At 44.1% G+C, this 26,904-nt stretch overlaps 1 protein-coding gene across 2 annotated transcripts in view; it reads left to right on the top strand.

Moving 5' to 3' along the window:
- The window catches only part of DIAPH3 (diaphanous related formin 3), a gene marked incomplete at its 3' end in the record, with an annotated part of 518,684 nt that overhangs the window by 45,544 nt on the left and 446,236 nt on the right, over positions 1–26,904 (top strand). For both annotated transcript variants that reach the window (XM_084632924.1, XM_084632923.1), the window contains 2 exons: positions 6,656–6,760; positions 13,211–13,341. In XM_084632924.1, coding sequence (XP_084489050.1) covers positions 6,656–6,760; positions 13,211–13,341 — 236 coding nt within the window. The remainder of the gene's footprint in view (positions 1–6,655; positions 6,761–13,210; positions 13,342–26,904) is intronic.

Raw genomic sequence — 26,904 nt, 5'->3', positions numbered from 1 at the left:
ATCTTCATTAATGATCTGAAGGATGACTGCACTCTCAGCAAGTTTGCAGATGACACTAAACTGGGAGGAGTGGTAGATACATTGGAGGGTAGGGATAGGATACAGAGGGCCTGAGACAAATTAGAGGATTGGGCCAAAAGAAATCTGATGAGGTTCAAGAAGGACAAGTGCAGAGTCTTGCACTTAGTGCATGGGATTCTTCTGTCCTGATACAGACTAGGGACCGAATTGCTAGGCAGTAGTTCTGCAGAAAAGGACCTAGGGGTGACAGTGGATGAGAAGCTGGATATGAGTCAACAGTGTGCCCTTGTTGCCAAGAAGACTAACGGCATTTTGGGTTGTATAAGTAGGGGCATTGCCAGCAGATTGAGGAACGTGATCATTCCCCACTCTTTGGCATTGGTGAGGCCTCATCTGGAGTACTTTGTCCAGTTTTGGGCCCCACACTACAAGAAGGATGTGGAAAAATTGGAAAGAGTCCAGCGAAGGGCAACAAAAATGATTAGGGGACTGGAACACATGACTTATGAGGGGTTCTAAAGAGGATAGATCTAGACTATTCTCAATGGTAGCAGATGAAAGAACGAGGAGTAATGGTCTCAGTTGTAGTGGGGGAGGTTTAGGTTGGATATTAGGAACAACTTTTTCACTAGGAGTGTGGTGAAACACTGGAATGCGTTACCTAGGGGAGTGTTGGAATCTCCTTCCTTGGACGTTTTCAAGGTCAGGCTTGACAAAGCCCTGTCTGGGATGATTTAGTTGGGGATTGGTCCTGCTTTGAGCAGGGGGTAGGACTAGATGACCTCCTGAGGTCCCTTGCAACCCTGATACTCTATGATTCTATGACAGGGCCGTCCCTACCTGTACGCAAAGTACGCAGCTGTGTAGGGTACCAGGAAACTTGGGGCAGCAAATATCCTGGTTCCCTGCTCAGCTGTGTGCTGCTCCAGCCCCTGCCCTGCCTATTCTCCATTGGCCCTGCCCCAGCCCCACCCCAGCCCCGCCCACACTTCCCGGAGGACTGCAGCAGGGCCAGACCTGCACTCTCTGGCGGTGAGAAGTGCAGCAACCTGGCCCCACTGCGCTGCTGAGGGGAAGTTCCCCCTCCCATTGCCCCCAAGCCAGCTCCAGCGCCATGGAGGCCTGGGTCCCACACCCTTCCCCTCATGAGGGGGCTACTTAGGGCCCCAGAATAGCTAGGAATGGCCCTGCAGTGGGACCTGAGGCTTTGCTTGATAAGAGTTGCAATTGGTACAGAATTACTTAGTCAGCTTAGTTCTCAGTGCCCTGGCTTTGAGAGTAGATAAGTATCAGATCAGGATAAGATACCGTAGACAAATATGACTGTTTCATGTCTAAGATCTTTTTATGGATCAGCTCTATTTGGGATATCATCATAGTGGCGTTTTGAGCATAATAAAAGGATAGAATTCTCCTTTTCTAAGAACAGCTGGATACTTCTGAAGTATCCTCCAGAGACCATCCTTTTTTTTTTGTTTTGTTTTTTGTTTTGTTTAAATGGGCAAAAGTGGGCCTGCAAAGACTAGGGCAATTCCAGAAGAGCAAATAGGGAACAAATTTTAGAAAGAAGGTTTAGTATGTAGATTACAGTAACTTTCGTTATATAAAACTAAAACCTATTTCAACCACTAAGATGGTGGGCTCACTGAATTTTATAAGCAAGAATGGTAAATCTAATTACATAAATGGGAAAAAGCTCTATATAAGGCCCTTTGAGTACTTGATCCCTGTTTTGGCTTGGAGTAAATTTTCCCTTGTGGGTCTGAGGACAGAATAGGCCCACTGGTCCTGCATGTTGTAAGAGTGTGACTGGAGAAGGATGGGCTCCGCCAGATTAGAAATTTTCCCAAGAAATACCATATAATGAGCAAGTCAACGATGTCCATAGCGAATTAATCACAGCCCAGGTTAATAATGACCGCACCATCCATCTCCCACCAGGGCAGACGTGACAAGTATTCTACTGGTGTAACCCCAACAAAGAGGATCTGTGGAAGAGATAACATCACCATAGCCACATGGAATGTAAGAGCACTGAGAAAAATAAGAAAGTCAAAAGAACTTGCGTACGGAATGGAATGATGCACTCGATATCTCCTAGGAATCTCTGAGATCAGATGGAAGAACTTTGTTGAGATCTTTTGGAAGAAGCCATGTGCTCTATTACAGGGTAGAGGAAAAACATCAACGGCATAGGATTACTTGTGCATAAAGATGTGAAGAATTCAATATTAGGATGCTGCCCAATGTCTAGGAGGCTTATTTCCATCTGTCTAAAGGCAGTACCATTTAATATCACAGGGGTACAAGTCTACATCCCTACAACAGACTGACGAGTAAATTGAAGGTTTTTACAATCAGCTCCAAGACATTGATAAGGTACACAAGAGAGAGATCCTGATTATACAAGGAGATTGGAATGCTGAAGTGGGTACTGATGCACAGGCAGTTTGGTGAGATTATTGTGGCCCTTTCTGAAATGTGGTAACCAATGAGAGAGGATTGAGACTTGTGGGGTTTGCCAGCTATAACCATCTGGTTCTTGCAAACACATTAGGAGCATATAAAGCATCCAGACGATCAACATGGCATGCACCTAATGGTCTATATAACAGCCAGATCGACTACATCATGGTGCAAAACAGATTTCATTCTGGGATTAGCAGAGCTAAAACAAGGAGATTCCCTGGTGCTGATATTGGATGTGATCATGACCTTTTGATGCTAAATTTTTGGCTGCAGCTAAGGAAAATCATCAGGTCAAAGTTCACCAGAACCGTTTGACTCTGAAAGTCTCAGAGACTGAAACATTGAAGAGTCATTCCAAGCAATGATGGGCGGAAAATGTGCTCCGCTGCTTGCTCTCGAGGAAGACCTAGAAACAATGACCAACAATTTTAATGCTTCAATGAATGAGGCAGCAATGGGCATCCTTGGGAAACATCGTACGAAGACAAAACCATGGGTCACAAGTGTGTGATATTAGAAGAGAGCTTAAGAGAGACAAGAACAGCACTGAAAGAGCTGATAAATACAGAGCAATTGGCAGAAAGATCAAGAAAGGAATGAAGGTGGCCAAAGAGATATGGATTGAAAAACAATGCTCTAAAATTGAAGAGTGTATTAATAATAAAAATAGCCAACAAGCCTTCCAGGTTCGGAAAAATGGACCAAAGCTAATGCAATTCAAGACAAAGAAAGGAACAGTCTTAAAGAAGAAAGGGTCATCATCAATAGGTGGACAAACTACTGGTCTGATCTATACAACCACCAGACACATGAAGATCTGAGTGTCTTAAACAGCCCAGATACAACAGAGGAGGATGACTTTCCAATACTGCGTGAAGAAGTGGACACAGCTGTGAAATCACTCAGGAACAGAAAGGCTACAGGTATTAACATCCCAGCTGAATTGATGAAATTCGGAGAAGAAATAGTAATAGATGTACTCAAAAAGATCTGGCAGATGGGTGAGTAGCCCTCCACGTGAGCACAGTCAGTAATCATCACTCTGCCAAAGAATGGCAACCTGCAATTGTATCAAAAATACCAGACCATAAGCTTAATCAGCCATCCTAGCAAAGTGATGTTGAGTCATATTGAACAGATTGAAGCCACAAACAGAGAATATCATTGCTGAAGAACAAGCTGGTTTTTGTGCTGGAAGAGGTACCGCAGAACAGATTTTCAACCTTCGTGTTCTATGTGAGAAGTACTTACAACACCAGCAGGACATCTACCACGTCTTTGTTGACTTCAGGAAGGCGTTTGACAGAATATGGCACAAAGCTCTCTGGGCAACCATGAAGAAGTACAGTGTTGGTTGTAAGCTTATTCTTACCATTAAACAACTGTGTGCCAAGGCCAGCAGTGCAGTTCTTGTCAATGGCGCAACAGGAGAATGGTTTCGCACCACTGTTGGAGTCCGACAAGGCTGCCTTCTTTCGCCCACACTGTTGAACATTTACTTGGAGTGCTTAGTGACCGATGCCCTAGAAGATCATGTGCACAGTCAGCATTGTGGGGTGAACAATCTCAAATCTTTGGTTCGCTGACAACATTGATGGCCTGGCAGGCAGCAAAGATGAACTTGCCGACCGTGTGAAATGTTCAGATGAAACCTCCACAAAATATGACATGGAAATCAGTGCAGAGAAAACCAAGCTGATGACAAACAAATGTGATGGGATCAGCTCACATATTACTGTCTGTGGACAAGAGCTGGAGACAGTAGAACAGTTGAAGTATTTGGGGGCAATCATCACTGATGAAGAGTCCAAGGCAGAAATTTGGGCAAGAACTGTGCAAGCAACAGTGGCAAAGCTAAAGCCAATTTGGAAGAATAAAAACATCTCTCTGGAATCCAAACTGAAACTCCTGCGTGCACTGGGTATCTCCATTTTTCTCTCTGCGTGCGAGACAAGGACCCTTATGGCAGAACTTCAACGGAAAATACAGGTAGCACAGATGAGATGCTTCCGTAAAATCCTGGGCATCTCCTACTTCGACCACCTCACTAATGAAGGGGTCCGCAACCTCATCGCCCAGCACCCAATGTGCTGGGTCATATGACGACTGAAGAAGCACAAGCTGAAGTGGTACGGCCATGTAAAAAGATCATCTGGCCTATCCAAGATCCTCCTCCAAGGGACAGTACAAGAGCAGAAAAGAAGAGGTAGACAGAAGAAGAGATGGATTGACAATATAAGAGTGGACAGGAGTGGACTTCACGGAGACTCAAGCACTGACAGACAATCATCGGGGTGGAGACAATTGGTTGGTTGCTCATTAATGATGGTGCCCCAATGACCAATGCGGTTATGGAAGTGGTGGTGATGGTGATTGAAGAAATTTTCAACATATGTAACATGAAAAGAAAATGGTGTCTCTCCCCACCCCCAAAATAACAAACCCTGTTTAAATGGTTCCTGATACCATTTCCTTTAAACAATATCTTTTAGAGTCTGGAAAGTGTGTGGAATGAGAAGCAACTTTAACTACGTTATGTTCTGCATGGGAATATGGCTAAATATTTTAAATCTCAGTGGTAGGACAAAAATGAGATTACAAATAGATCCTTTGGTACTGCTTTTGGGTCTCTCAAAAAAGACCCCATTCACTGAACCAGACTGTTAGATCCTTAGGGTGTGATATGGTTATATACTTGGCACAATTCACTGACTAAAAATAATAAAAACCAAATACTTACTTCCTGCCTTATCACAAAATAGTAGCTCTCCTTGCACCTCTCCTTCCCTAAAAGCCGAGGAGAACAGAGTTGTTCGCAGCATGTCTTGAAGGACCAACAGAGATGTGTATGTATGATTTCTGACTAGGCTGAGTCAACAGCTGCCCCATCTTCAAAATTTAATGACTAGCAGTCGCCTTGCCTGAACTGACGGAGGTCCATCTCATGAGTTTAATCTGAGAATAGCTGCAGCAGTCTTCAATAGCCTTGGATGACCAGGTAGTGTCAGCATCTAAATATGCCTCTTTTCACATTCAGCTTGTAAGCTATATGTGTAACTTGCTCCCAGCTGAGGACCTGGCCGCAGTCCTACATATATTTGTCAGCTCAAGGCCGGATTATTGTAATTCACTGTATCTGAAGCCAAATGTGAAGATGACAAAGCACAGGCTCCAGCTGGCAAGGAATGTGGCTTCCCACCTTCTGCATGGTTTAGGCAGCTATGACCACATCAGGCCAGTGCTTGAGTCCTTTCACTGCAGTGGTTCTCAACCTGCGGCTCGCGGGACATTTGTGGCCCAATCAGCCCAGGACTGTGGCCCATGTGACATCCTCAGGACCATATCGGTAGCATTGGATGTGGTCCACAATGGTAAATAGGGTGAGAGCCACTGCTCTGTCTCCCTAGTCAGCTTCTGATGCTGATTTAAGGCTTTTATTTTAATTTCAAAAGGATCAATAGATTGAGCCTCCATGATGTTGAAGACTAAATTTTGACCTATGAACTACTGCGAGGCTTCACCCTTCTAGGATAGTGCAGATTCCAGATCCCAGGATCTGTATTTTTTGCCCTAATCTTGCATACATTTTTCCAAAATGACTGATACTGCAGTCTTGATTTTTGGTGCATATGGTTACAACTCTGTGGTACTCTTACAAGAGCCTTACTGTTTTGGGTGATGGAAGAGGAGGTAGCGTGACTGTGCTGTTTGCATCTAATCTGAAATACAGGTCTCCCACCCCAACACTGGATCCAATGCAATGTGTCCATTTTGCATATGATTCCTAGGAGGAGATTAAACGGGAACTACTACACTGCTAGTGCTTCTGCACTGTAAAGTCCCTACAGGACTAAGGTTACTGTGGTGTTGCTGAAATTGCCAAATAGGGCGGGTAAAACCATGACACATTTTCCTTGAAAATTAAAGAGAACTTTTAAAATATTTTTTCCTATTTCATGGTTTTAAATTGCTTAAGTGGATATTTTGTATTTGATTCTTCGGTTTCCTCATTGTTAGTATTCGATTTTTCATAGGTTTTTTTTCCTTAAATTTCACATTTAACGTGTTCATATATACCTACTCAGTAAAGTGTAGGACCTCATTAAGATCCTTATCGTCAGACACACGGATGGCTAAATCAAGTTTTTTCAATTTTTTCCCATAGGAAGATATGAATTTAAATGAAGACAGAAAAACACCATTGCGAGAAAAGGACTTCAATACCAAAAAAGAAATGGTGATGCAATATATTAGTACTGCTTCAAAGGCTGTAAGTATATGTCACTTCTAAAATACACCAAAAATATGCTTATGAAAAGTTTAGTGTACTTACTACTTTTACATGCATGTTTGGAGGGATGATAATGCATAATTGAGTTATTTAATTTTTTGGACTAATATCAATCCTTAGATGCAAATGTCCTAAAGCACCACATTTTAGTTTTGTTTATATCTTTAGGTAACAGTGGAAGTTGTCTGTATATGTTGGGCAGAGTTTATCCTGTAAGGCAGTGTTGCCCAAACTTGGGACGCCGCTTGTTCAGGGAAAGCCCCTGGCGGGCTGAGACAGTTTGTTTACCTGCCGCGTCCGGAGGTTCGGCCGATTGCGGCTCCCACTGGTTGTGGTTCGCTGTGCCCGGCCAATGGGGGCTGCGGGAAGCGGCGCAGGCTGAGGGATATACTGGCCGCCACTTCCTGCAGCCCCCATTGGCTGGGCACAGCTAACTGCGGCCACTGGGAGCTGTGATCAGATGAACCTGCAGACGCGGCAGGTAAACGAACCGGCCTGGCCTGCCAGGGGCTTTCCCTGAACAAGCGGCATCCCAAGTTTGGGAAACACTGCTGTAAGTTAAAGGTATTACTGTCAATTGGGACAAATAAGTTCCCTTGCAAACATCTGACACTTCAGTTACAGTGTTACTTTGCAGTACTATTTTAAAGTAACTTCGTTTTTACTTGGCTGATCATGCATTCTTTAAACTTGACTCTATTCTCCATTTTATATTGTTTTAGTTAATTTCAATTTGTGCAATGTTATTTAGCAAAATCGAAGGTGCATACTGCAACAGACCAGGGTCCATCTAACTCGGTATTCTGTGTCTCACAGTGGTCATATAGACACACAAATGTCAATTTTTATTTTGAATCCTACTTAGTTCTTGATCTTAGTGATATTGAGGCCATGAGTTCCACAGACTACTTGTGCGTTTTGTGAAATTTTTTTTCCATATTATTTTAAATTTGCCATTCTTCAATTTCATTATATGACCCTTACTTTAGAATTGACAAGGTGACTATACATGTCTGATTGACCTTTTCAGTATTGTTGTTTGTTTTTGTGTACCTTTATGATGTCACTATTTTATTTATCCTCTCTTCAGTGTAAATCATTTCTTTTCTATTTCTCTTTGTAGCAAATATTTTTCATAGTCCAGTCATTCCTGTTGCTTTTACTCAGTTTCTCTACCCCCCATTATTTCTATTGTATCCTTTTTGTAACCCATATTGAACACAGTATTCTAGGTGAGGTTATATCACTGATTTATCTAAATGACATTTTCACTATTATCCACTCCCTTCTTTATGCATCCTAGTACTTAGTTTGGTTTTTGACCACCGCTACACTGTGAGCAGAGGTTTTCATTGAGCTTTACAGTTTCTCTTCTGAGTTTTTGGAACCAACTGGGAACCTAGTAAGTGTTGTGACTACTTGAAACAATACACACGAGAAGGAATGATTTTATATTTGTCAGTACAGAATTTCATCTGCCACTGCTCCTCTAGTTCACATAGCAAAACCTAATTGATGTATTAGATGAAACATAAGATGTCAAAATAAAGTTAAGGTTTGCAGATTTTTAGAAAAGTCTTTCAAATGAATCCAATGTGGAACAGTTCTACGTTTTGAATTAGTTTTTGTGACATAAGTTGTACTTGTATTGGAAAATTTTTGGGCACTCTAATTTAGTGACCCAAGAGATGAATGAAGTATGAATTCCTTGATACTGCTCGTTACCAATGAGATTCAAATGAAGTAAATGTTTTGTTCGTGGAGAATACATTTTGTATGGTCTAACTTGGTCAGTAGTTTAAAATATTGAAATCTTATTTTGGCATCATGACTCTGAAATGTAGGAATTTCTGCATATGTACCCTACTGGCCAGCATGTTACATGTCTTGCCCTCTGTGCTTAATTGATAGATGAGTCTTTTATAGCCCCCGGCTACTGAGCTTAGTTCAAGCTGTAGAGAGTCAGGCATTTAGAATTGGAGGTGCCTACTTCAATCAATGTTGTGTTAGCCAAGATGGCGGTCATCACATATAGGTTACATTTTCTTTCCTTCTTGATGGATAAATTTAGCACAGAAATCACAGGTAATTTTGGTGACCAAATAAGGAGCCGCTCCATTCTTCATTGCAATATATAGTGTTATAGTACCACCACTTGGATACCTTTATTATACGTTACCTGAACGGGCATGGCTTGGGAAATCCTTCAAGGCTTTCACTTTCACTTTTCCTGTCCCATGCAGTGTCAAATCTTGGTTGCGCACCATGGGCATTTGGACCAGTGACTGTCAATGCAATGTTTCCAGAAAGCTCTTCTGTAAATGGATTCCCCACCCTTTTCTTCTATTGTTAGGAGTAATATGGGCTTGTATATTGATCCAGTCTACTGTACCAACTATGTTTACTAGCTTTTATTATTATGAATACAAACTACATTAACGCCTGGGAGCGCAAATCATGGACCATGGTCCCATTGTGCTAATCACTGTATAATAACAAAAAGATGGTCCCTGTCTCAAAGAGCTATTAAAATTTGTTTTCATGTGGATTTAATGTTACAGCTGGAATAAATATGGCATTACTATATGTCATAAATATAAAGGGAAGGGTAAACCCCTTTGAAATCCCTCCTGGCCAGGGGAAAGCTCCTCTCACCTGTAAAGGGTTAAGAAGCTAAAGGTAACCTCGCTGGCACCTGACCAAAATGACCAATGAGGAGACAAGATACTTTCAAAAGCTGGGAGGAGGGAGAGAAACAAAGGGTTTGTGTGTCTGTCTGTAGTCGTCTTGGCCGGGGACAGAACAGGAATGGAGTCTTAGAACTTTTAGTAAGTAATCTAGCTAGGTATGTGTTAGATTATGATTTCTTTAAATGGCTGAGAAAAGAATTGTGCTGAATAGAATAACTATTTCTGTCTGTGTATCTTTTTTGTAACTTAAGGTTTTGCCTAGAGGGGTTCTCTATGTTTTTGAATCTAATTACCCTGTAAGATATCTACCATCCTGATTTTACAGGGGGGATTTCTTTATTTCTATTTACTTCTATTTTTTATTAAAAGACTTCTTGTAAAACACTGAATGCTTTTTCATTGTTCTCAGATCCAAGGGTTTGGGTCTGTGGTCACCTATGCAAATTGGTGAGGCTTTTTATCCAACATTTCCCAGGAAAGGGGGGGTGCAAGTGTTGGGAGGATTGTTCATTGTTCTTAAGATCCAAGGGTCTGGGTCTGTAGTCACCTAGGCAAATTGGTGAGGCTTTTTACCAAACCTTGTCCAGGAAGTGGGGTGCAAGGTTTTGGGAAGTATTTTGGGGGGAAGGACGCGTCCAAACAGCTCTTCCCCAGTAACCAGTATTAGTTTGGTGGTGGTAGCGGCCATTCCAAGGATAACGGGGGTAATATTTTGTACCTTGGGGAAGTTTTGACCTAAGCTGGTAAAGATAAGCTTAGGAGGTTTTTCATGCAGGTCCCCACATCTGTACCCTAGAGTTCAGAGTGGGGGAGGAACCTTGACACTATACAAGTGTGATGCAAGAACCTCTTAAAAGCCATCTGACAAGGGGATGCAGCAAACCATCATGTACTGAGTTCTGGCATTTGCTCCCTTGCGGTGGCATTGACAGATGAATCACTATATCATGCTGCAAATAATCATAATTACTTTTGCTTTACTCTGACCACATCAAAATGCCCCGTACAAAATAAACGCACAACCTCTGAGACAGAGATCCCTTCTATGAAGGATTCTCCCCCTCCATCCCTTTTTTTTAACAAACATCCCTCATCTGAGATCTGCACCAAACACATGTCTTACAGGATATTTATCTATAAAGAGTAACATGTAAGAGATTTACAGAGAGCTCCTAATGTGAGAGATTTGTAATCATTGTGAGATGTATGTATGGGTAATATTTAAGGAGTAATGTATTGATATTGAAAGTGTGTTTTACGAACTTGGAATAGAAATTGGTCACCTGGAGATAAGATGTCTCAGTGGTGGCCCATTTGGGTGGGGGATGGGAGAGTTGTCACGCCACCCCTTTTGGCTATTGATGCAATGCGCAACTCAATAGCTTTGAACAATATTAAGATTTTGAATGGGAAACCATCAGAGGGAATGATAAACTATCTAAACCACTTAAAGGTTAAAAAAAAAAAAATCTTTACAACAGGATAAGGATAAGCCCTATCTGAGAACACAAATAGTAAGCTGTTTTCAGTATAAAACAGAGGAGAAAGAAACACTCTGAAGAAACCATTCACTGAGGAAAATGCCTCGTGGATTGGGGGGTGTTTTTGTGAATATTTGGATCCTGAGAAACTAGCCAGCTGTGCAACAGATGGAACTTTTTGGAAGAAATCTACTTTATTAGATATGAGAAGTAACTATGCATAAATGTAGACCCAGGTTTGCATTTTATGATTTTGTTGTGTACTGTAACCATTTGTTTCCACAACTCTTGTTGCTTTCATCTTTCTTAGAACAAAACAAAAGTAAGTTCAAGTGCTCACAAACGCTGTGTGGTTTAGAGCAGTTGTGGTTTAAGGTAAAACTGGTAGATAGGGGTGTACTGTACCTCTTGGTGCAGATGATCTGGCATTTCTGAGAGTATCCAATGTCAGGGGCTGGATTTCACAGGGGAATGATTCAAAGCAATTTTGGGCATTGGGATGCACCTGTTAATGTGCAAGGCAAAGTTAGGGATGGTATAGTCCGGAAGAGTGATGAGTGGCAGAAAGGCAAGTGGCATTGGGGAACTGATACCCAACTACCATAAGAGAGACTACCTTTTGCTGGAGTCAGGATAACAGGATGACTTAGTCCTGGATGCCCCGATGGAAGGATCTGCGGTTAACTCACCCTGTCAGTCTCAGCAGGGGGCCACGCCCCCTCACTACTGTTTGGCTGTCCAACCAAGCTTAAGGGGGAATTAGTGCTTTCAGGGCTCTGACCCCTGCTCTTGGTGGGGCAGAGCGTCAACCACTCTTATGAGGCTCTGGCCTTCTGTCAGGGCTGAGCAGTAACCAGTCTAGAGAGCTCAGGCCCTCAGCAGGGCAGAGCAACTAACGGTTTTAAGTGGGTCTGACCCTTGGGGTAGGACAGGGCAATAGGCAATCTTTCACCTGGCATCCTGGCTCAGGCAGATGACAGAAAAACACAGGCCTCAGCCTAAGGTGGGAAGGCTGTGGAAGTCTAATATTGCAGGAGCCGCAATATTGTAAATGAAATAGGGCTTATAATATTATAAAAATTAATCCAGAGTATGCAGATGAGTTGGGTGTATATAAAAGGAAAGGTAAATACATGAGTAGTCCAAGGTATTAACACTTACATCAACTTCTAATCACTATAAAATTTTGAAACAAAATCAACGATACTTGGTTAACTGTGGCAAAAATAGTATTACAGAAGGGTAAAATTAAAAAAAATTTTTTGCTGATGTAACTTGCATTGACCAAAGTTTGTAGTGTAGACATGGTCATAGAATTGACACTGTTGTCACAGGACACCTCAACACTTTACGATGCGAAATTAACTTTCTTCCAGGTTTGGCTTAACTTTTAAAAAAAGGGCAGAGCATTAAAGCATATAGATTAATATGGTTAAATAGTTCTGGCTACTTGTAGACATTCCTTGAGTGCCGATATACCAGGTTTGTTGGACAAAACCTACCTTCAGTGTTACATATTATACAGTGTCTGCTTTCCGGACCCTCAGTCTTTCAAAAAAAGTAACGAGTATGGGTAGGCGTCAGTGGATTAGGCATGTAAATAATGATTTCAACGCTTTTTATTCTAGTCACTTTTCTCACTACCTTAACTTTTTGAGATCTGTAAAGATAACAAATTTACTCAAAATGTAGCATACGTGGAAAAATGAGTATCTTTGCAAAAATTATCTTGGACTTAGTTCATGAAAAATTACCCTCTTTTCTATCATACTTTAATGTTTTTATATTAATAGAGGTAATCAAAGGGTCTGCTGTTTTTCAGGTTAATGAAACAAGTAGCCATAATATGCCAAGTTTCTCACCTCATGTAATACATTTTGTGGTTGAATTATGTATTTTTGGTACATACCGTATATTTTTCTCACCTCCTTTGTTATGCTGTTAACATTCATTTACAGTTGAAATATGCTACACTGAACATACCTGGGCTTTGTCCTACTGACAGATGTTGCTCTCTGACTCTCGCTTGGTTCATTTGCAGTCAAAAATATGTACTGAAAACTCTGAAACAACATATGATTCAAATATTTCCACCAGTTCGTTTTACTCATATTTTCGAATTATGTTATAGTAGTTCCTAAAATGTTTTTATTAAGTATCAGGAATCAAGGTTTTCTCATAAACAGCAACTGTATTGGGTCATCTGTATAAACTAATTGTGTACCAGAAAGAAAATCAGTGTGACTTTCCTCTTGCAGGGAAGCCTCAAGAGCAGCAGACAGATTACAGCACAGGAATTCATCCTGGAACTAAAATCTGGAGCAACAGATGAAAGACTTGTCACTTGCTTAGAATCTCTACGGGTGTCTTTGACCAGTAACCCTGTCAGGTAATGCCTCCATCTGCTAGGGCATATTGCAAAGTTTAACAATGTTCTGTAGCCTTTTATCATAGAATTTTATAATAAGAAATTCTCTTCTAAATAAAATGAATAGGTGGATTTTAAGTATGCATACTTTGATGGTGTTCGATCAATTTACATATGGTAATACTATTTGTTTCAGTTTTAAAGCTGGCTGTACATATTTTTTTTTCAGGTTCTCTAATTTTTTACATAGACTGTTAAGTTTTTTTTTTTTTCCAGACAAAAAAAGAATAAGGGACAAAATGTGAAGCAATTTTTATATCCAAAGAATAGCTAGTTCTAGCTACATCTGAATGCTACATAAGGATATGGCAGTGTTTGTTGTAGTTGTGTTGGTTCTAGAACACTAGAGAGACTAAGTGGGTGAGGCAATATCTATTATTGGACCAACTTCTGCTTGTGAAAGACGAGCTTTTGAGCTTACATAGAGTTCTTCAAGTCTGGGAAACGTACACAGTGTGTCTCAGCTAAATACAAGCTGGAACAAGATTGTTTAGAATAAGTAGTAACACATTTCAAATGACAATTCAAGGTGAAATACTACATAGGTAAGACTTTAAAGTTGATCAAGTAGTCCTTCAACCTCTATTTCTGGACTATACCTTGGCTTATGCCAAGGGTCATTACTCATATCTATTCTTGGATAGGGAACTTATGGAAGCTTAATGATGGAGAAAATGATGTTCACCAACAACTACAGTTCCAACAGCTCGTCCACATAGATGCTCTTCTTAGAGTGCTTGCTCATGTCAATTCCATTGTAGGTGTGTGCGCGCCCATGCGCGTGTGCACGGCCGTTGGAGACTTTCGCTTTAGTGGTACTTGTAGGGCTGGGCTGTGGCGCCTTCTGGAGTGCCGCATTCATGGTGCATAAAATAAGGCGCTGCTGGTCCTGCACCCTCTCAGTTCCTTCTTACTGCCCGTGCTGGTCATTCGGAGCACCTCTTTCGCTTGCTTCGCAAGTGGTCTGTGGTTTCTCGTCTAGCTTAGCATTGTGCCTTACCTGTAAATAGTTTAATCATTGTTAGTTAAGTGTTGGTGTCGAAGCAGGGATTTTTTTCCCCCCACACGGCATGCCCCAGTCTCTGAGTTTCAAGCCCTGCTCTTTGTGCAACAGGTCTATGTCTGTTAGTGTGCTGCACGAGAGGTGTCTACAGTGCCTTGGGGAAACCTATGTGAAGGAGTGCTGTCGCATCTGTCTGCTGACACAAAGAGCGCAACATCCGTCTCAAGGTCCTCCTGCTGCAGGCTGCCCTGCTTCCAGCTTCGGAGTTGACACATCCCGAATTGGCACCCAGTGCTTCAACTTTGGTGCATAGCACACTCACAGCACCAGGGTCCTCCCAGCACTGATCCCTATAGCTGCTGCTGGAAAAAAAAGATTAAGAAGACCAAGCCCAACCAAAGGGCTCTGGGCAGAGGATTCTGCTCAGGCCTTACGCCCACTCTGGACCCACTGAAGGACTTGGCGTTCCTCCCCCACTGACTCCCGGGAGCGGTCAAGGGCCTAGGCTGATGGCGCAATTGACTGACCTGGCACTTGAAGAGCTGAGAGCGCCTTCATTGCAGCTGGCACCGCATGTGGCAATGGAACTGGCTAAGGCTCCCTGCAAGGTTAAGCCTGCTGGCAAGGCATCGCACAAAACAGGCGAGCGCCACCGGTCTCCAGAGCCAAAACAGAGCCCTAGGTCTCCATGTTCTTGGTCTCCGCATCAAACCAGGTCTTCGGCTCACCACTACGAGTCATTGGCACCATGCTCCCAATACCTGTCGTCATGCCGAAGCTTACTCAGCCGTAGATCTCCCCAGCACACATCTTTGTCGTGCCATCGCCGAGGCCTCAAAGGCGCTCCCCGATGCGGCACTGCTCCCCCTACTGCTGGCACCGGTTGGATCATTCCTGGCACCGGTCTCCAGACCCAAGCCTCCTCACCCCCACCCCGGTCATTGGAGGGTAATGAAATCTCAGGCTTGGAGGTGTAATTCAGCCCCTTGCCCAGGCAACATGATTGGGCTCTGGAGGGTGTGTCCACGGCTGACTTGGAAGCAGAGCCAGTGGCCAACCCATTGGCCTTATTGGAATGCATGGGGCATTCCCATCAGGCTGGTACCCCATTTCTGCCAGCCCTCGGTGGCTCTTTCAGACAGGCTGAAGGTAGTTCCCCAGTATCCACAGCTCCAGGCAGGGTTCAGGACGTCCCAGCGGCTGCTGCTGCTGGTGAGGAGCCAGTACCCACTACAAGCTTGTCCTCCCCGACAGGTGAGGACACCGCCAGACCTCCCCAGTTGTCCAATCATCCTCATCCTCCTCCCCTAACAAGGTGGCGAGGCCTTCCAGTGCTAGCCCACAGGACAATTTCTGCAAGCATCAGGTGTTGCTCCCTAGGGTGGCATCAAACTTGGGCCTCAAGGCAGAGGAGATGGAGAAGCAGATGGACACATTTATTTGATGTGCTCTCCACGTCCGCCCCAGCGTGGGTTGCACTTCCGGTACAAAAGGGGGTCCTGAACGTTGTCAAAACCATCTGGCAAACCCTGTCGTCCATCCCACCCACCTCTAAAAGGGCGGAAAGGAAATACTTTGTTCCCACAAAAGATTTCAAGTACTTGTACGCTCACCCACCATCGGTGTCAGTCGTCGTGTTGGCAGCCAACTAAAGGGACAAGCAGGGGGCCACCAGTTCCACCAATAAGAATAAAGAGGCGAAGAGACTGGATTTGTTTGGTTGCAAAATTTATTTCACAGCCAGCCTCCGGTTTTGGGTGTTGAGCCACCAGGCCCTTTTGGGCTGCTACAGTTACAACTTGTGGGACTCTCCCATCAAGTTCAAGGACTCCATGTCCTAGGAGGCAGCCCAGGAGTTCGCAACCCTGGTGAAAGAGGGGACCGCAGCGGCCTGGTGCTCTCTCCAGCTGGGTTGGGATGCAGCCGATTCAGCTGCCTGAGTGGTCGCCTCTGTGGTGATTGTGGCAAAGTTCCTGGCTCCAGACCGCCAGCCTGTCCCAGCAGATGCAGGCCTCTATCCAGGACCTCCCGTTTGATGGTGTTGGCCTGTTTTCCAACGAAACGGATGTGCATCTGCGTGGCCTGTAGGATATGAGGGTGACCCTCCGTTCCCTGGGGATGCACACTCCTCAGACATCCAGGCAGCTGCTTCGCCACCTAGACAGTGGCAGCCTCGACATGGGCCTGTGAGAAAAAGGGATGCTGGGTTTAAGTGCAGCCACCCTTCATCATCCCAATCTCCTGGATAGCCTGGCCTGGTGAAACACCAGGGTTCATTTTGAGGGTGTGCTCGGGAGCAAACTGCCCGGATCCTTCCCTCCCCTTCCTCAACTGCCTTTTCCCCCTAGCGTTCGGCCTGGTCGTGGGTTATGTCAGACTGTTGGGTCCTGGACATAATGGTTGGGGGCTACACCCTGCAATTTTCAGCCACCTCTCCTCCCCCACCCCGTCCACTTCCCTATCCCTCTTCAGGGATCCTTCTCATGAGCAACTCTTCATTCAGGAGGTTGAGAATCTTCTAAGCCTGGGGGCTGTGGAGGAGGTTCCTCTGGATATGCAAGGAAGAGTATTCTACTCCTGCTACTTCTTAATCCCAAAGGCAGAAGGGGGCCTCAGAACTGTTCTGGACCTGTGCGGCCTCAACAAGTTGCTCATGAAGTTCAATTTCTGCACATATCCCTGGCCTCCGTCATCCCTTCCCTGGATCCAGGGGACTGGTGTGCCACTCTCGATCTGAAGGACGCTTACTTCCCTGTCTCCGTATTTCTGGGACACAGATGTTTCCTGTGCTTCATAGTGGCGGGGTGCCACTTCCAATTTACTCTTTGCCCTGTCCTCAGTCCCCAGAGTGTTCACGAAATGCATGTTTCAGAGTAACAGCCATGTTAGTCTGTATTCGCAAAAAGAAAAGGAATACTTGTGGCACCTTAGAGACTAACCAATTTATTTGAGCATAAGCTTTCGTGAGCTACAGCTCACTTCATCGGATGCATACTCCAGTGGCTCCCGGAAGCAGCGGCCCATCTTGGTGAGCACAACACCCAGGGCTGCAACCCAACCTAGCCCTCCATATGAATGTTGGGGAGCTCAAGGTGGTTCACCTGGCGTGCCAGGCTTTCTTGCTTCACCTGGAAGGCAAGGTGGTGGAGGTAGTGATGGACAATACTGTTGCAATGTACCAGTGGGAAGGCATACGTCAGCGCTCAGCCTCTGGGACTTTTGTGTGTGGCACGCTATTCATTTGGTGGTCGCCCACCTGCCCAGAGCAAGAATGTCCTGGAAGATCACCTCAGTGGAATGTTCTAGTCTCGCCATGAATGATCGTTCCCATCTGGAGATGGTCAGCCTAGTTTTCCTCATGTGGGGGACTCTAAGTGGACCTGTTTGCATCCAGACAGAACAGGAAGTGCTATGTGTTCTGGTCTTTGCTGGGCAGGGACAAGGGCTGCCTGGTCGGGAGTGCTGATGTAAACCTTCTCATCGGTGCCGTTAATCCACAGAGTCCTGCTCAAGATGAATCGAGACAGTGACAGTCATCTTCATCCCCATCATGGCCTCGGCAGCATTGGTTCGCCATGTTCCTGTGTCTTTTGGCAGCCACCCCATTGCAGCTGCCTTTTCGGCTGGATCTGCTGTCCCAGAACCACGAGAATCTGCTGCATCTGAACCTGACGGCACTGCAGTTGATGACCTTGTTTCTGCGTGGCGGAGTGGGGAAGAATGGCAGTCTTCTTCCAGTGTCCAGCAGGTCCTTCTGGGCAGCAGGAAACCCTCCACCAGGGCTACCTACGTGGCTAAGTGGAAGTGGTTCACGTGTTGGGCCTTGGATTGCCGCATGTGGATGGAAGAGGCCCCCCATACAAGACATCCTGGACTATTTGCTACACCGTAAGCTCCAGAGTCTGTTGCTGTCCTCTGTCAGGGTACACCTTGCGGCCATTTCCGCTTTCCATCCTCTGTTTCATGGCAGGTCGGTCTTCACCCATCCCTTGACGACGCGGTTCCTGAAACATCTGGAGCTCCTTTACCTGCATGTCTGGGACACAGTCCCTCCTTGGAACCTGAACCTTGTGCTGTCCAGACTCACGGGACCCCCGTTTGAGCCCCAGGCTACCTGCTCCCTTCTGCTTCTTTTCTGGAAGGTCTCCTTTTTGGCTGCTATAACTTTATCCCGTAGGGTGTCCGAGATCAGGGCATGGACATCGGAGACGTCTGATATGATCTTCTATAAGGACAAGGTCCAGCTGTGTCTGTACCCAGCTTTTCTGCCCAAGGTAGTCTCCCAGTTCAGTACTGGTCAGGACATGTACCTACCAGTCTTCTGCTCGAAGCCTCATACTATGGCTGAGGAACACAGGCTGCATACTCTAGATGTCCCGCAGGCATCGTCCTTCTATGTAGAGAGGACGAAGCCGTTCTGTATGTCTACGCAACTGTTTGTTGCTGTCATGGCCAGGATGAAGAGTTGCCAAGTGCCTACCCAGAGAATCTCATCCTGGATCATAGCCTGCATCTGCTACTGCTATGAGCTGGCAAAGGTGTCCCCGCCAGCGATCGTGACGGCTCACTTGACTAGGGCGCAGGTGTCATCATCTGCCTTTGTCGCTCAGGTACTGATCTGGGAAATTTTCTGCTCTGCGACCTGGTTGTTGGTCCACACGTTTGCTTCGCACTGTGCGCTGACCCAGCAAGCTTGGGCTGATGCTACTTTTGGCAGAGCAGTACTCCAGTCTGCAAGACTGAACTCTGAGCCCACCTCCAGGGATTCCTGCAATGGAATCGACATGAGCAAGCACTCGAAGGAAAAACAAAACAGTTACTTGCCTTTTGTAACTGTTCTTCGAGATACGTTGCTCATGTCCATTCCATTATCGTCGTCTCCTTCTGTCAGAGTTGTTGGCAAGAGGGAATGGACATGAGGAACACATTTAGAAGAATAGCTACGAAAGGCAAGTAATCGTTTTCCCCCCCCTCTCCTTCCACCTGGAATATTTTAGTTTTTGTTCATCTACTGGGAAATGATCATCTCTGAGGTTAACTTCAGCCTGTCTCCATTGTATAGGGTTGTTCCATAAGACTTGTATTGCTGTTTATGCACCAGTTGCTTTGAAAGGATAACTGTTCCTAACTTTGTGTTTTAAAATTAGGCAAAGTTTTAAGACTAAGGGCATGGCTACACTGGAAACTTGAAAGCGCTGTTGTGGGAATGCTCCTGCTGCAGTGCTTTAAAGTGTGTGTGTGGTCGTTCTTGAGGGGATTAACTCCAAGTGCTGGGAGCCTGGCTCCACTAGTGCTTTAAAGCACTCAGACTTGCTGTGCTTTGGGGGGGGTGGTGGTGGTTTTTCACAGCCCTGAGCCAGCAAGTTAGAGCGCTATAAAATTTAAGTGAAGACAAGCCCTAAGAAGCTCAGTTGGGTTACCAAGGGTTCTAGTGGATTCTCCATCACTAGCCATTTTAAAATCAAAATTGGCTTTTTCTAAAATGTTCTAGTTCAAATAAAAATTAATTCACGGAAATCCCATGGCCTGTGTTTTGCAGGTCAGACTAGGTAGTCACAATGGTCCCTTGTGGCCTTATAGTCCATGGAAAAAACAGACTACGCCCCCACACTGCTGAAATTTGATTTTACAGCTCCTACTTCCACTTCATGGCAAAAGGTATGGACTTAGGGTGCTACTTTGATATTGGTGCATGGTGATGTTCCACTGTGATTTTACTGGGACATAAACAGCAGGAATAGGCATTACTTTCCCCTTTTGAAAAGCTAGCTTTGGAAGAAAAATCACCAACACAATCTATATACATACGTGCTTGCTTGTTTCAGCATATTATGTAAAATGACCCCACAAGGTAGTCATAATACTGCTGTTTTTCATCTTTGAGGTGTAGTTTTAGGTTATGTGGGGTGATTGGCTCAGTGCTGAATGGGGCACAGAAGGTATTGTCTATTTGTTACAAGCTTACCTGAGCCGGTGGAGCATCTTGCAAAGTCGGTTTGCCATGATATTAAAGTAATAAACAGATATTTATGTCAAGATGGCCACCTGGGCTTTTAAGTTCCATAACATAAAACAGTCTTTTGCTGCTTTAGCCAAAAGCAGGAGATAGTTAAGCCTCTCAGGAAGCTGGGTTTCCTGGTTAAGACAAGGAAAAATCTTTCCTCCCTTGTCCTAGCTTCACCCAGAACTGATGTCTGGAAGAAGCAGCGAGCTGTTTTAATCTGGCCTGCTCTGACCTGATTGGCTTCTTCCTGCTTCCATCCCTTTGGATGGCCTCTCTAGGCAGTTCTTGGAGTTGTAAACTCATTTTTGTCACCTCTAAAACAAACCACCCTCATATGGGATGCGCCAAGTTGGAGGCATGTCCAGCAGGTGGCACCCAACACCTGGTACACCCTGTCACACCCTTCTCCAAGGATACAAAGAGAAGCTCTTTCGATATAAACATTGCTTCACATTGTCTATCTGAAAACAGGAGTTCTTACATGTATTCTGCTTTTTTTTTTTTACAAAAAAGCTTACTTAAAAGCTTTAGAAGTGACAGACACATGGAACTTGCAGTGTGAACAGACAATATAAAAATGCACTGTGTTCCTCCACACCCTTCACTTTTTAATATCATGGATGGAGGACCTCAGGTTTATTGGTGAGGTTAGCATTTGTTGATTTTGTGGAAGAAGGAAATTTTGAGGAGGAATTTGAGATGAATGAATACTTTGATTAGGAACAACATTTTATGTAAGTAGTTCAATATAAAATGATAGGGAAATGATGGGTGAAGTAAGGGGGGGATACAATGGCAGGGGAAAGGGTGTGGAGGGCTAGTTGTGGGAAGTGAGAGAAGAGATTAAGCCTATAAAAATGAGGATGTGAAGCTTAAGCTAGACAGAGAATGCAAGAGGAATTTAGTGAAGGTATTTGAAGAAAGGAGTAATGTGAGCTGAGTAAGATTTAAAAGTGATACTATTTAGCTTCATTTGACTGGAGTATGGTAACTGGAGCACCTCAGAGGAAGTAAATGTAATACTGAAAGTGGGAGATGACCAAGGCATTAAAGAAGCATTTTAGTTTCTGGGGAAAGAAAGGGTTCAGTTTTAGAGACATGCAGGGAGAAGTAGGAGGAAAGAGTAACTGTTTGCGGTAGAAAGTCTATATAAGACAGTCTGCAGTCTTGTATAAGCCTAATGCATTTTATGTCAAAACTACTGTCATAAATACAAAGGGAAGGGTAAACCCCTTTGAAATCCCTCCTGGCCAGGGGAAAGCTCCTCTCACCTGTAAAGGGTTAAGAAGCTAAAGGTAACCTCGCTGGCACCTGACCAAAATGACCAATGAGGAGACAAGATACTTTCAAAAGCTGGGAGGAGGGAGAGAAACAAAGGGTCTGTGTCTGTCTGTAGTCGTCTTGGCCGGGGATAGACCAGGAATGGAGTCTTAGAACTTTTAGTAAGTAATCTAGCTAGGTATGTGTTAGATTATGATTTCTTTAAATGGCTGAGAAAAGAATTGTGCTGAATAGAATAACTACTTCTGTCTGTGTATCTTTTTTGTAACTTAAGGTTTTGCCTAGAGGGGTTCTCTATGTTCTTGAATCTAATTACCCTGTAAGATATCTACCATCCTGATTTTACAGGGGGGATTTCTTTATTTCTATTTACTTCTATTTTTTATTAAAAGTCTTCTTGTAAAACACTGAATGCTTTTTCATTGTTCTCAGATCCAAGGGTTTGGGTCTGTGGTCACCTATGCAAATTGGTGAGGCTTTTTATCCAACATTTCCCAGGAAAGGGGGGGTGCAAGTGTTGGGAGGATTGTTCATTGTTCTTAAGATCCAAGGGTCTGGGTCTGTAGTCACCTAGGCAAATTGGTGAGGCTTTTTACCAAACCTTGTCCAGGAAGTGGGGTGCAAGGTTTTGGGAAGTATTTTTGGGGGAAGGACGCGTCCAAACAGCTCTTCCCCAGTAACCAGTATTAGTTTGGTGGTGGTAGCGGCCAGTCCAAGGTGTAATATTTTGTACCTTGGGGAAGTTTTGACCTAAGCTGGTAAAGATAAGCTTAGGAGGTTTTTCATGCAGGTCCCCACATCTGTACCCTAGAGTTCAGAGTGGGGGAGGAACCGTGACAACTACACATCACATTATTACTCTTGTTTTGCAGCTAACTTTGCATAATGTTCAAGGAAGCTGGCATCAATATAGTGTTGCAATAAATATACAGTAATACGTTTTCAAGACTTATTATTGTACCTACAGATCAAAGCTGTACAGCTTTCAACTTGACATGAACTGTTCTAAAACTGTAAAATTGGTTTCACTTATCTCTGTGAAATCAAATATAGTCTACAGTCATTCCCTCTTGAGCTTCATAGGACTGAGGTTGAGTATTTATTAGAAGGCTGGGTTTCAACATGTATGTGGAATAATACTTTCAACTTTGTGGTTGCAAACTACATATTTTATTTTTGACAAGCTGATGGATAACATCCATTTCACAAAAAGTAGTGATGGAGAGAACATTATTAAAAATGTCTAATTCCAGAGAAATTTGTATTGTGAATAAAACAAGTACAACACAATAAAATCAAGCTCTTGCCTATCAGTTTTGCCTTAGTTTTTAGCTATTTTAATTTGTGGAGGATCTAAAAATTACAGTCCCCAAAACTAACTTTCTTGATAATAACAAACTAATGTCAATACATTTTTGAGTTCAATGTAAAATCAGTGTTCATGGCTCGAGGAATCTCTACAGGTTTCATAAATTCTTGTGCCTCTCAGATCTTTCCTTTTACTGATGCAAAAATATGTACAATATTACTGCACTTTTTAACAACAAAATAAAAGACTCATGAGCTTGTGCTGTTGAGTGGTCACAACCAGACTATCGGAAATTGAGCTTTTGTTTAATTAATAAACCAAAGCATATTTAAAATTTGTAGGTGGAACTGACAGCAATACCTATAGTTAAGGCTTGCTAGTGCTTTCCAATTATAAGACCCTGTTATTCATTGCTTGTAATACAGCATGGAAAATTTCAGCCTGAATGGCTGAAGTTTGGTATGGTGTTTGCCTCAAGCAGATTTTTTTTAATGTTTCAGCAGAAATGGTTTAGCCATTTCAAAGAATGAGTTAAGCAAAATATATATTGTTTTGCTCATTTAAAAAAAATCATAATTACTTGAGTACAAGGGACGGGGCAGAGACAAGCTATGGAATTTGGAGTTGACAGACAGACTAGAGGGGTCTTTTGGAGGCACAGGCCATGGGCAGCGGAAGACGGGCTAAAACCATTAGAGCAGTAGTTCTCAAACTTTTGTACTGATGACCCCTTTCACACAGGAAGCATCTGAGCATGACCCCCTCCTTATAAATTAAAACAGTTTTTTATATATTTAACACCATTATAAATGTTGGTGGCAAAGTGGGGCTTGGGGTGGAGACTGACCGCTCGCAACCCCCCATGTAATGCCCTTGCAACACCCTGAGTGGTCCCAACCCCCAGTTCAAGAACCCCTGCACTAGAGTATGCTCACTTCTAGAACTTGGAATGTAACCCAGCATTCCAGAGTCTTAGCATTCCTTTGTTGTCTAGTAAACAGCTGAAACATTGTCTTATCCTACTTTTGTAGCTGGTTATAAGAGAATAACAGCTTTCTTCTGCTATCTATTATTCTATCACCTCAGGTGGGAAAGGTCTGTGCCATCGATGTAAAAACTGTTGATCTATATGGGTATCAGAGTTCCATGTGATTAAAATGTTTTGTTTTTTCTAATTTTTCTCAAGAAAACTAGGAAATTGCATACAAATACATATATTAACTTTAAGATTACAGTTGTCTTTTAAGCACTTGAAAGTTATTTGAAAGTATTCAGTTGCCCATGCAGTTTGGCCCCCTTGTGTGTATGCATTGATGATTCAGTTACATGATCACACTTCCCCCTGCACGCGACCCTTGCCTCATTCATTGTATAGGATGGATAGTTCTTTGGGAGTGAATCAATATTGTGCCATGAATGGGGATGCTGTCTCTAGGATCTATGGGTTGTTTGTTGTAGAAGCTGTAAGTTGTGTAGTGAATGAGGCAGGATCATGCATGAAAAGAGAATGTTTTGAGGTTTATGTAGCTTAATGAAAGAGTTCCTATGTGGTGCTGGGCAAGTCACTTAAACAAAAACTTAACACAGGTGGCTGGTATCTGTGTGTTCATTATTTTCCAGGTGCCCTGCTTGACCCACCTGGCATGAGCTTTGCAGAATGCTCACAGTTGCAACGGAAATAAATTGGAGCTGTGCACTAACATATTAAGTGCTATAAAATTACTAAGTAAAATAAACGATCGAGTTCTAGGTGTCTCAAGCCAGGCCTCCAAAATTAGTGAATACTTTGACAATATTGTCTGTAATCTCTCTGCTTCAGTTTCCCAACTGTAAAATGGATATAATACCGCTTTGCCTTCGAGGGATGTCATGAAAATAAGCTCTTCTTTCATTGTCCACACAGATCCTGCTTCTGCCCCTGCTTTGATGTAAGGTCTGATTTATTTTGAATAGTTTTGTCTGTTGGGAGTTGTCTGTGTCCTGAGTGCCCTCTTGCTCCTTGTAGCCAAGGCCATAATGGGCAAAGGTCACCTCAACCCCCACTGAGTTTCTTCTTAATACCTATGGCTGCAAGACAGAACCTTGTAATTGTCTGCATTCCTTGCCCTTGACCCATAGCTAGCTCAGTTCTTCTACAGTTTGTAAAGTTGGTTGTTTTAGCTTTAACCCTGGGTTGACTATGCAGAGGACCAGGAACAAGACTTTACATCATGGGAAGTAGAGGCCAGACTTACAAAGACCAAAACACAACCACAGGAAAAGATGGCATTTGTAACAACTCCCTGAAAAAGAGACCCCGGTTGCCTGGTACTAATTGCCATTTGAACAAATGCAAACAGTTCCACTGTACTCCCAGCTCCTGGAAGAAGTCTATGATGATGCTCGTCCGCAAGAAAGGTGAACACGATGACCCCAACAACTGGAGACCCATCTCTCTCTGTTCCACCATGTACAAACTATATGCCAGCTGCCTTGCGGCTACGATCACAGACTGGTCGGTGAATGGAGGAGCCGTCATCTCCATTCAGAAAGGCTTCATGACATGCGAAGGCTGCTACAAACAACTGTCCTTCGGACTGCCATCCACACGGCCAGGAGGGCACAGAGGCAATGTGCCATAGCGTGGCTCGACCTGGCTAATGCTTTTGGATCGATGCCCCACCAGCACGTTTTTGCCACACTGCAAGATTTCGGGATGCCTGAAAACTCTCCAACTGGCCTGGGAAAAGTATGAAGGCTGCACCTCTACTATCTGTTCCATGGAAGAAGAGACACCCGAAATTCCTATCTGTAGCGGTGTGAAGCAAGGTTGCCTCCTGAACCCCATTGTTTTCAACTTAGTCATGGAGCCGCTCATTTGAGCGATCTCTAGCCATCGAGGAGGTTTCAAACTGTATGACAACAGAGTGAGTATCCTGGCCTTTGCAGATAATCTGGTCCTGATTGCAGACAACCCTGAGAGTCTCCAACAAATGCTTGACATCACCAGACAGGCTGCCATCTGGATGGGATTCTGCTTCAATGCCAGGAAGTGTGCATCCCTGCATATTGATTAAAGTAGAAGGGATTCGGTCCAGGCAACATCTCTTCAGATCCAGGGCAAACCCATGATCTTCCTCGAGGACTGGCAAGTGTACCAACATCTTGGCATGCCGACGGGTTTCTGTGTCCAGCAGGCACCTCAGGATGCCATCACAGAGATCCTACGAGATGTGGGCAGGATCAACTCCTCCCTACTGGCACCATGGCAGAAGAACAACGCCTTACTGTCTTCCTGATCCACTATATCTCATTTGTCCTGAGGGGATCTGCCGTGGTGAAGATACAGCTGAACAAGGCAGACAATGCCATCCGGCAGCTGGTGAAGTGAACGTTTCTTCCCCAGAGGGCCAGCAATGGTGTACATCTCGCAGAGGCAGAGGGGTGCCAACGTCCCTCAAATAGGTGATCTGTGCGATGTTGCCATGATCATTCATGCTTTCTGATGTGCCTGGACGCCATGGTGAAGAACATCGTGGAGAGTGCTCTGCAGGATGCAGTCAAGAAGCGTATCACCAGGACCCCCTCCAACCAAGACGTTGCCACTTACTTGAGTGGCTCGCTGAAAGGTGAATTTGGAAGAGAGAGGGGAGACTTCGCTTCACTCTGGACTCGTGCCCACAACGCTACGTGATGACTTGAGAAGCCTATCGGCTGCCACTGGACGTGGTGCGAGGAATGCCAGGAGCTGGGAGTCCTGGTGCCACAGGTGAAGAACACAGATCACACTATCATCGCTCAGAGAGCTAGAATCATGCTGGAGAGGACCCTGAAGGATGCTAATACCTGCCAATATGTGGAAAACCTAAAACAAAAACCGGACCAGGGCAAGGCCTTCGAGATGACATGCAAGTGGGATGCCAGCAACCACTTCCTCCCCGGGGGCAG

This window comes from Lepidochelys olivacea, assembly GCF_965140295.1.
Source record: "Lepidochelys olivacea isolate rLepOli2 genome assembly, chromosome: 1".
In the NCBI taxonomy this organism is placed as follows: domain Eukaryota; kingdom Metazoa; phylum Chordata; order Testudines; family Cheloniidae; genus Lepidochelys; species Lepidochelys olivacea.
This window is presented reverse-complemented; position numbering and strand designations above follow the sequence as displayed.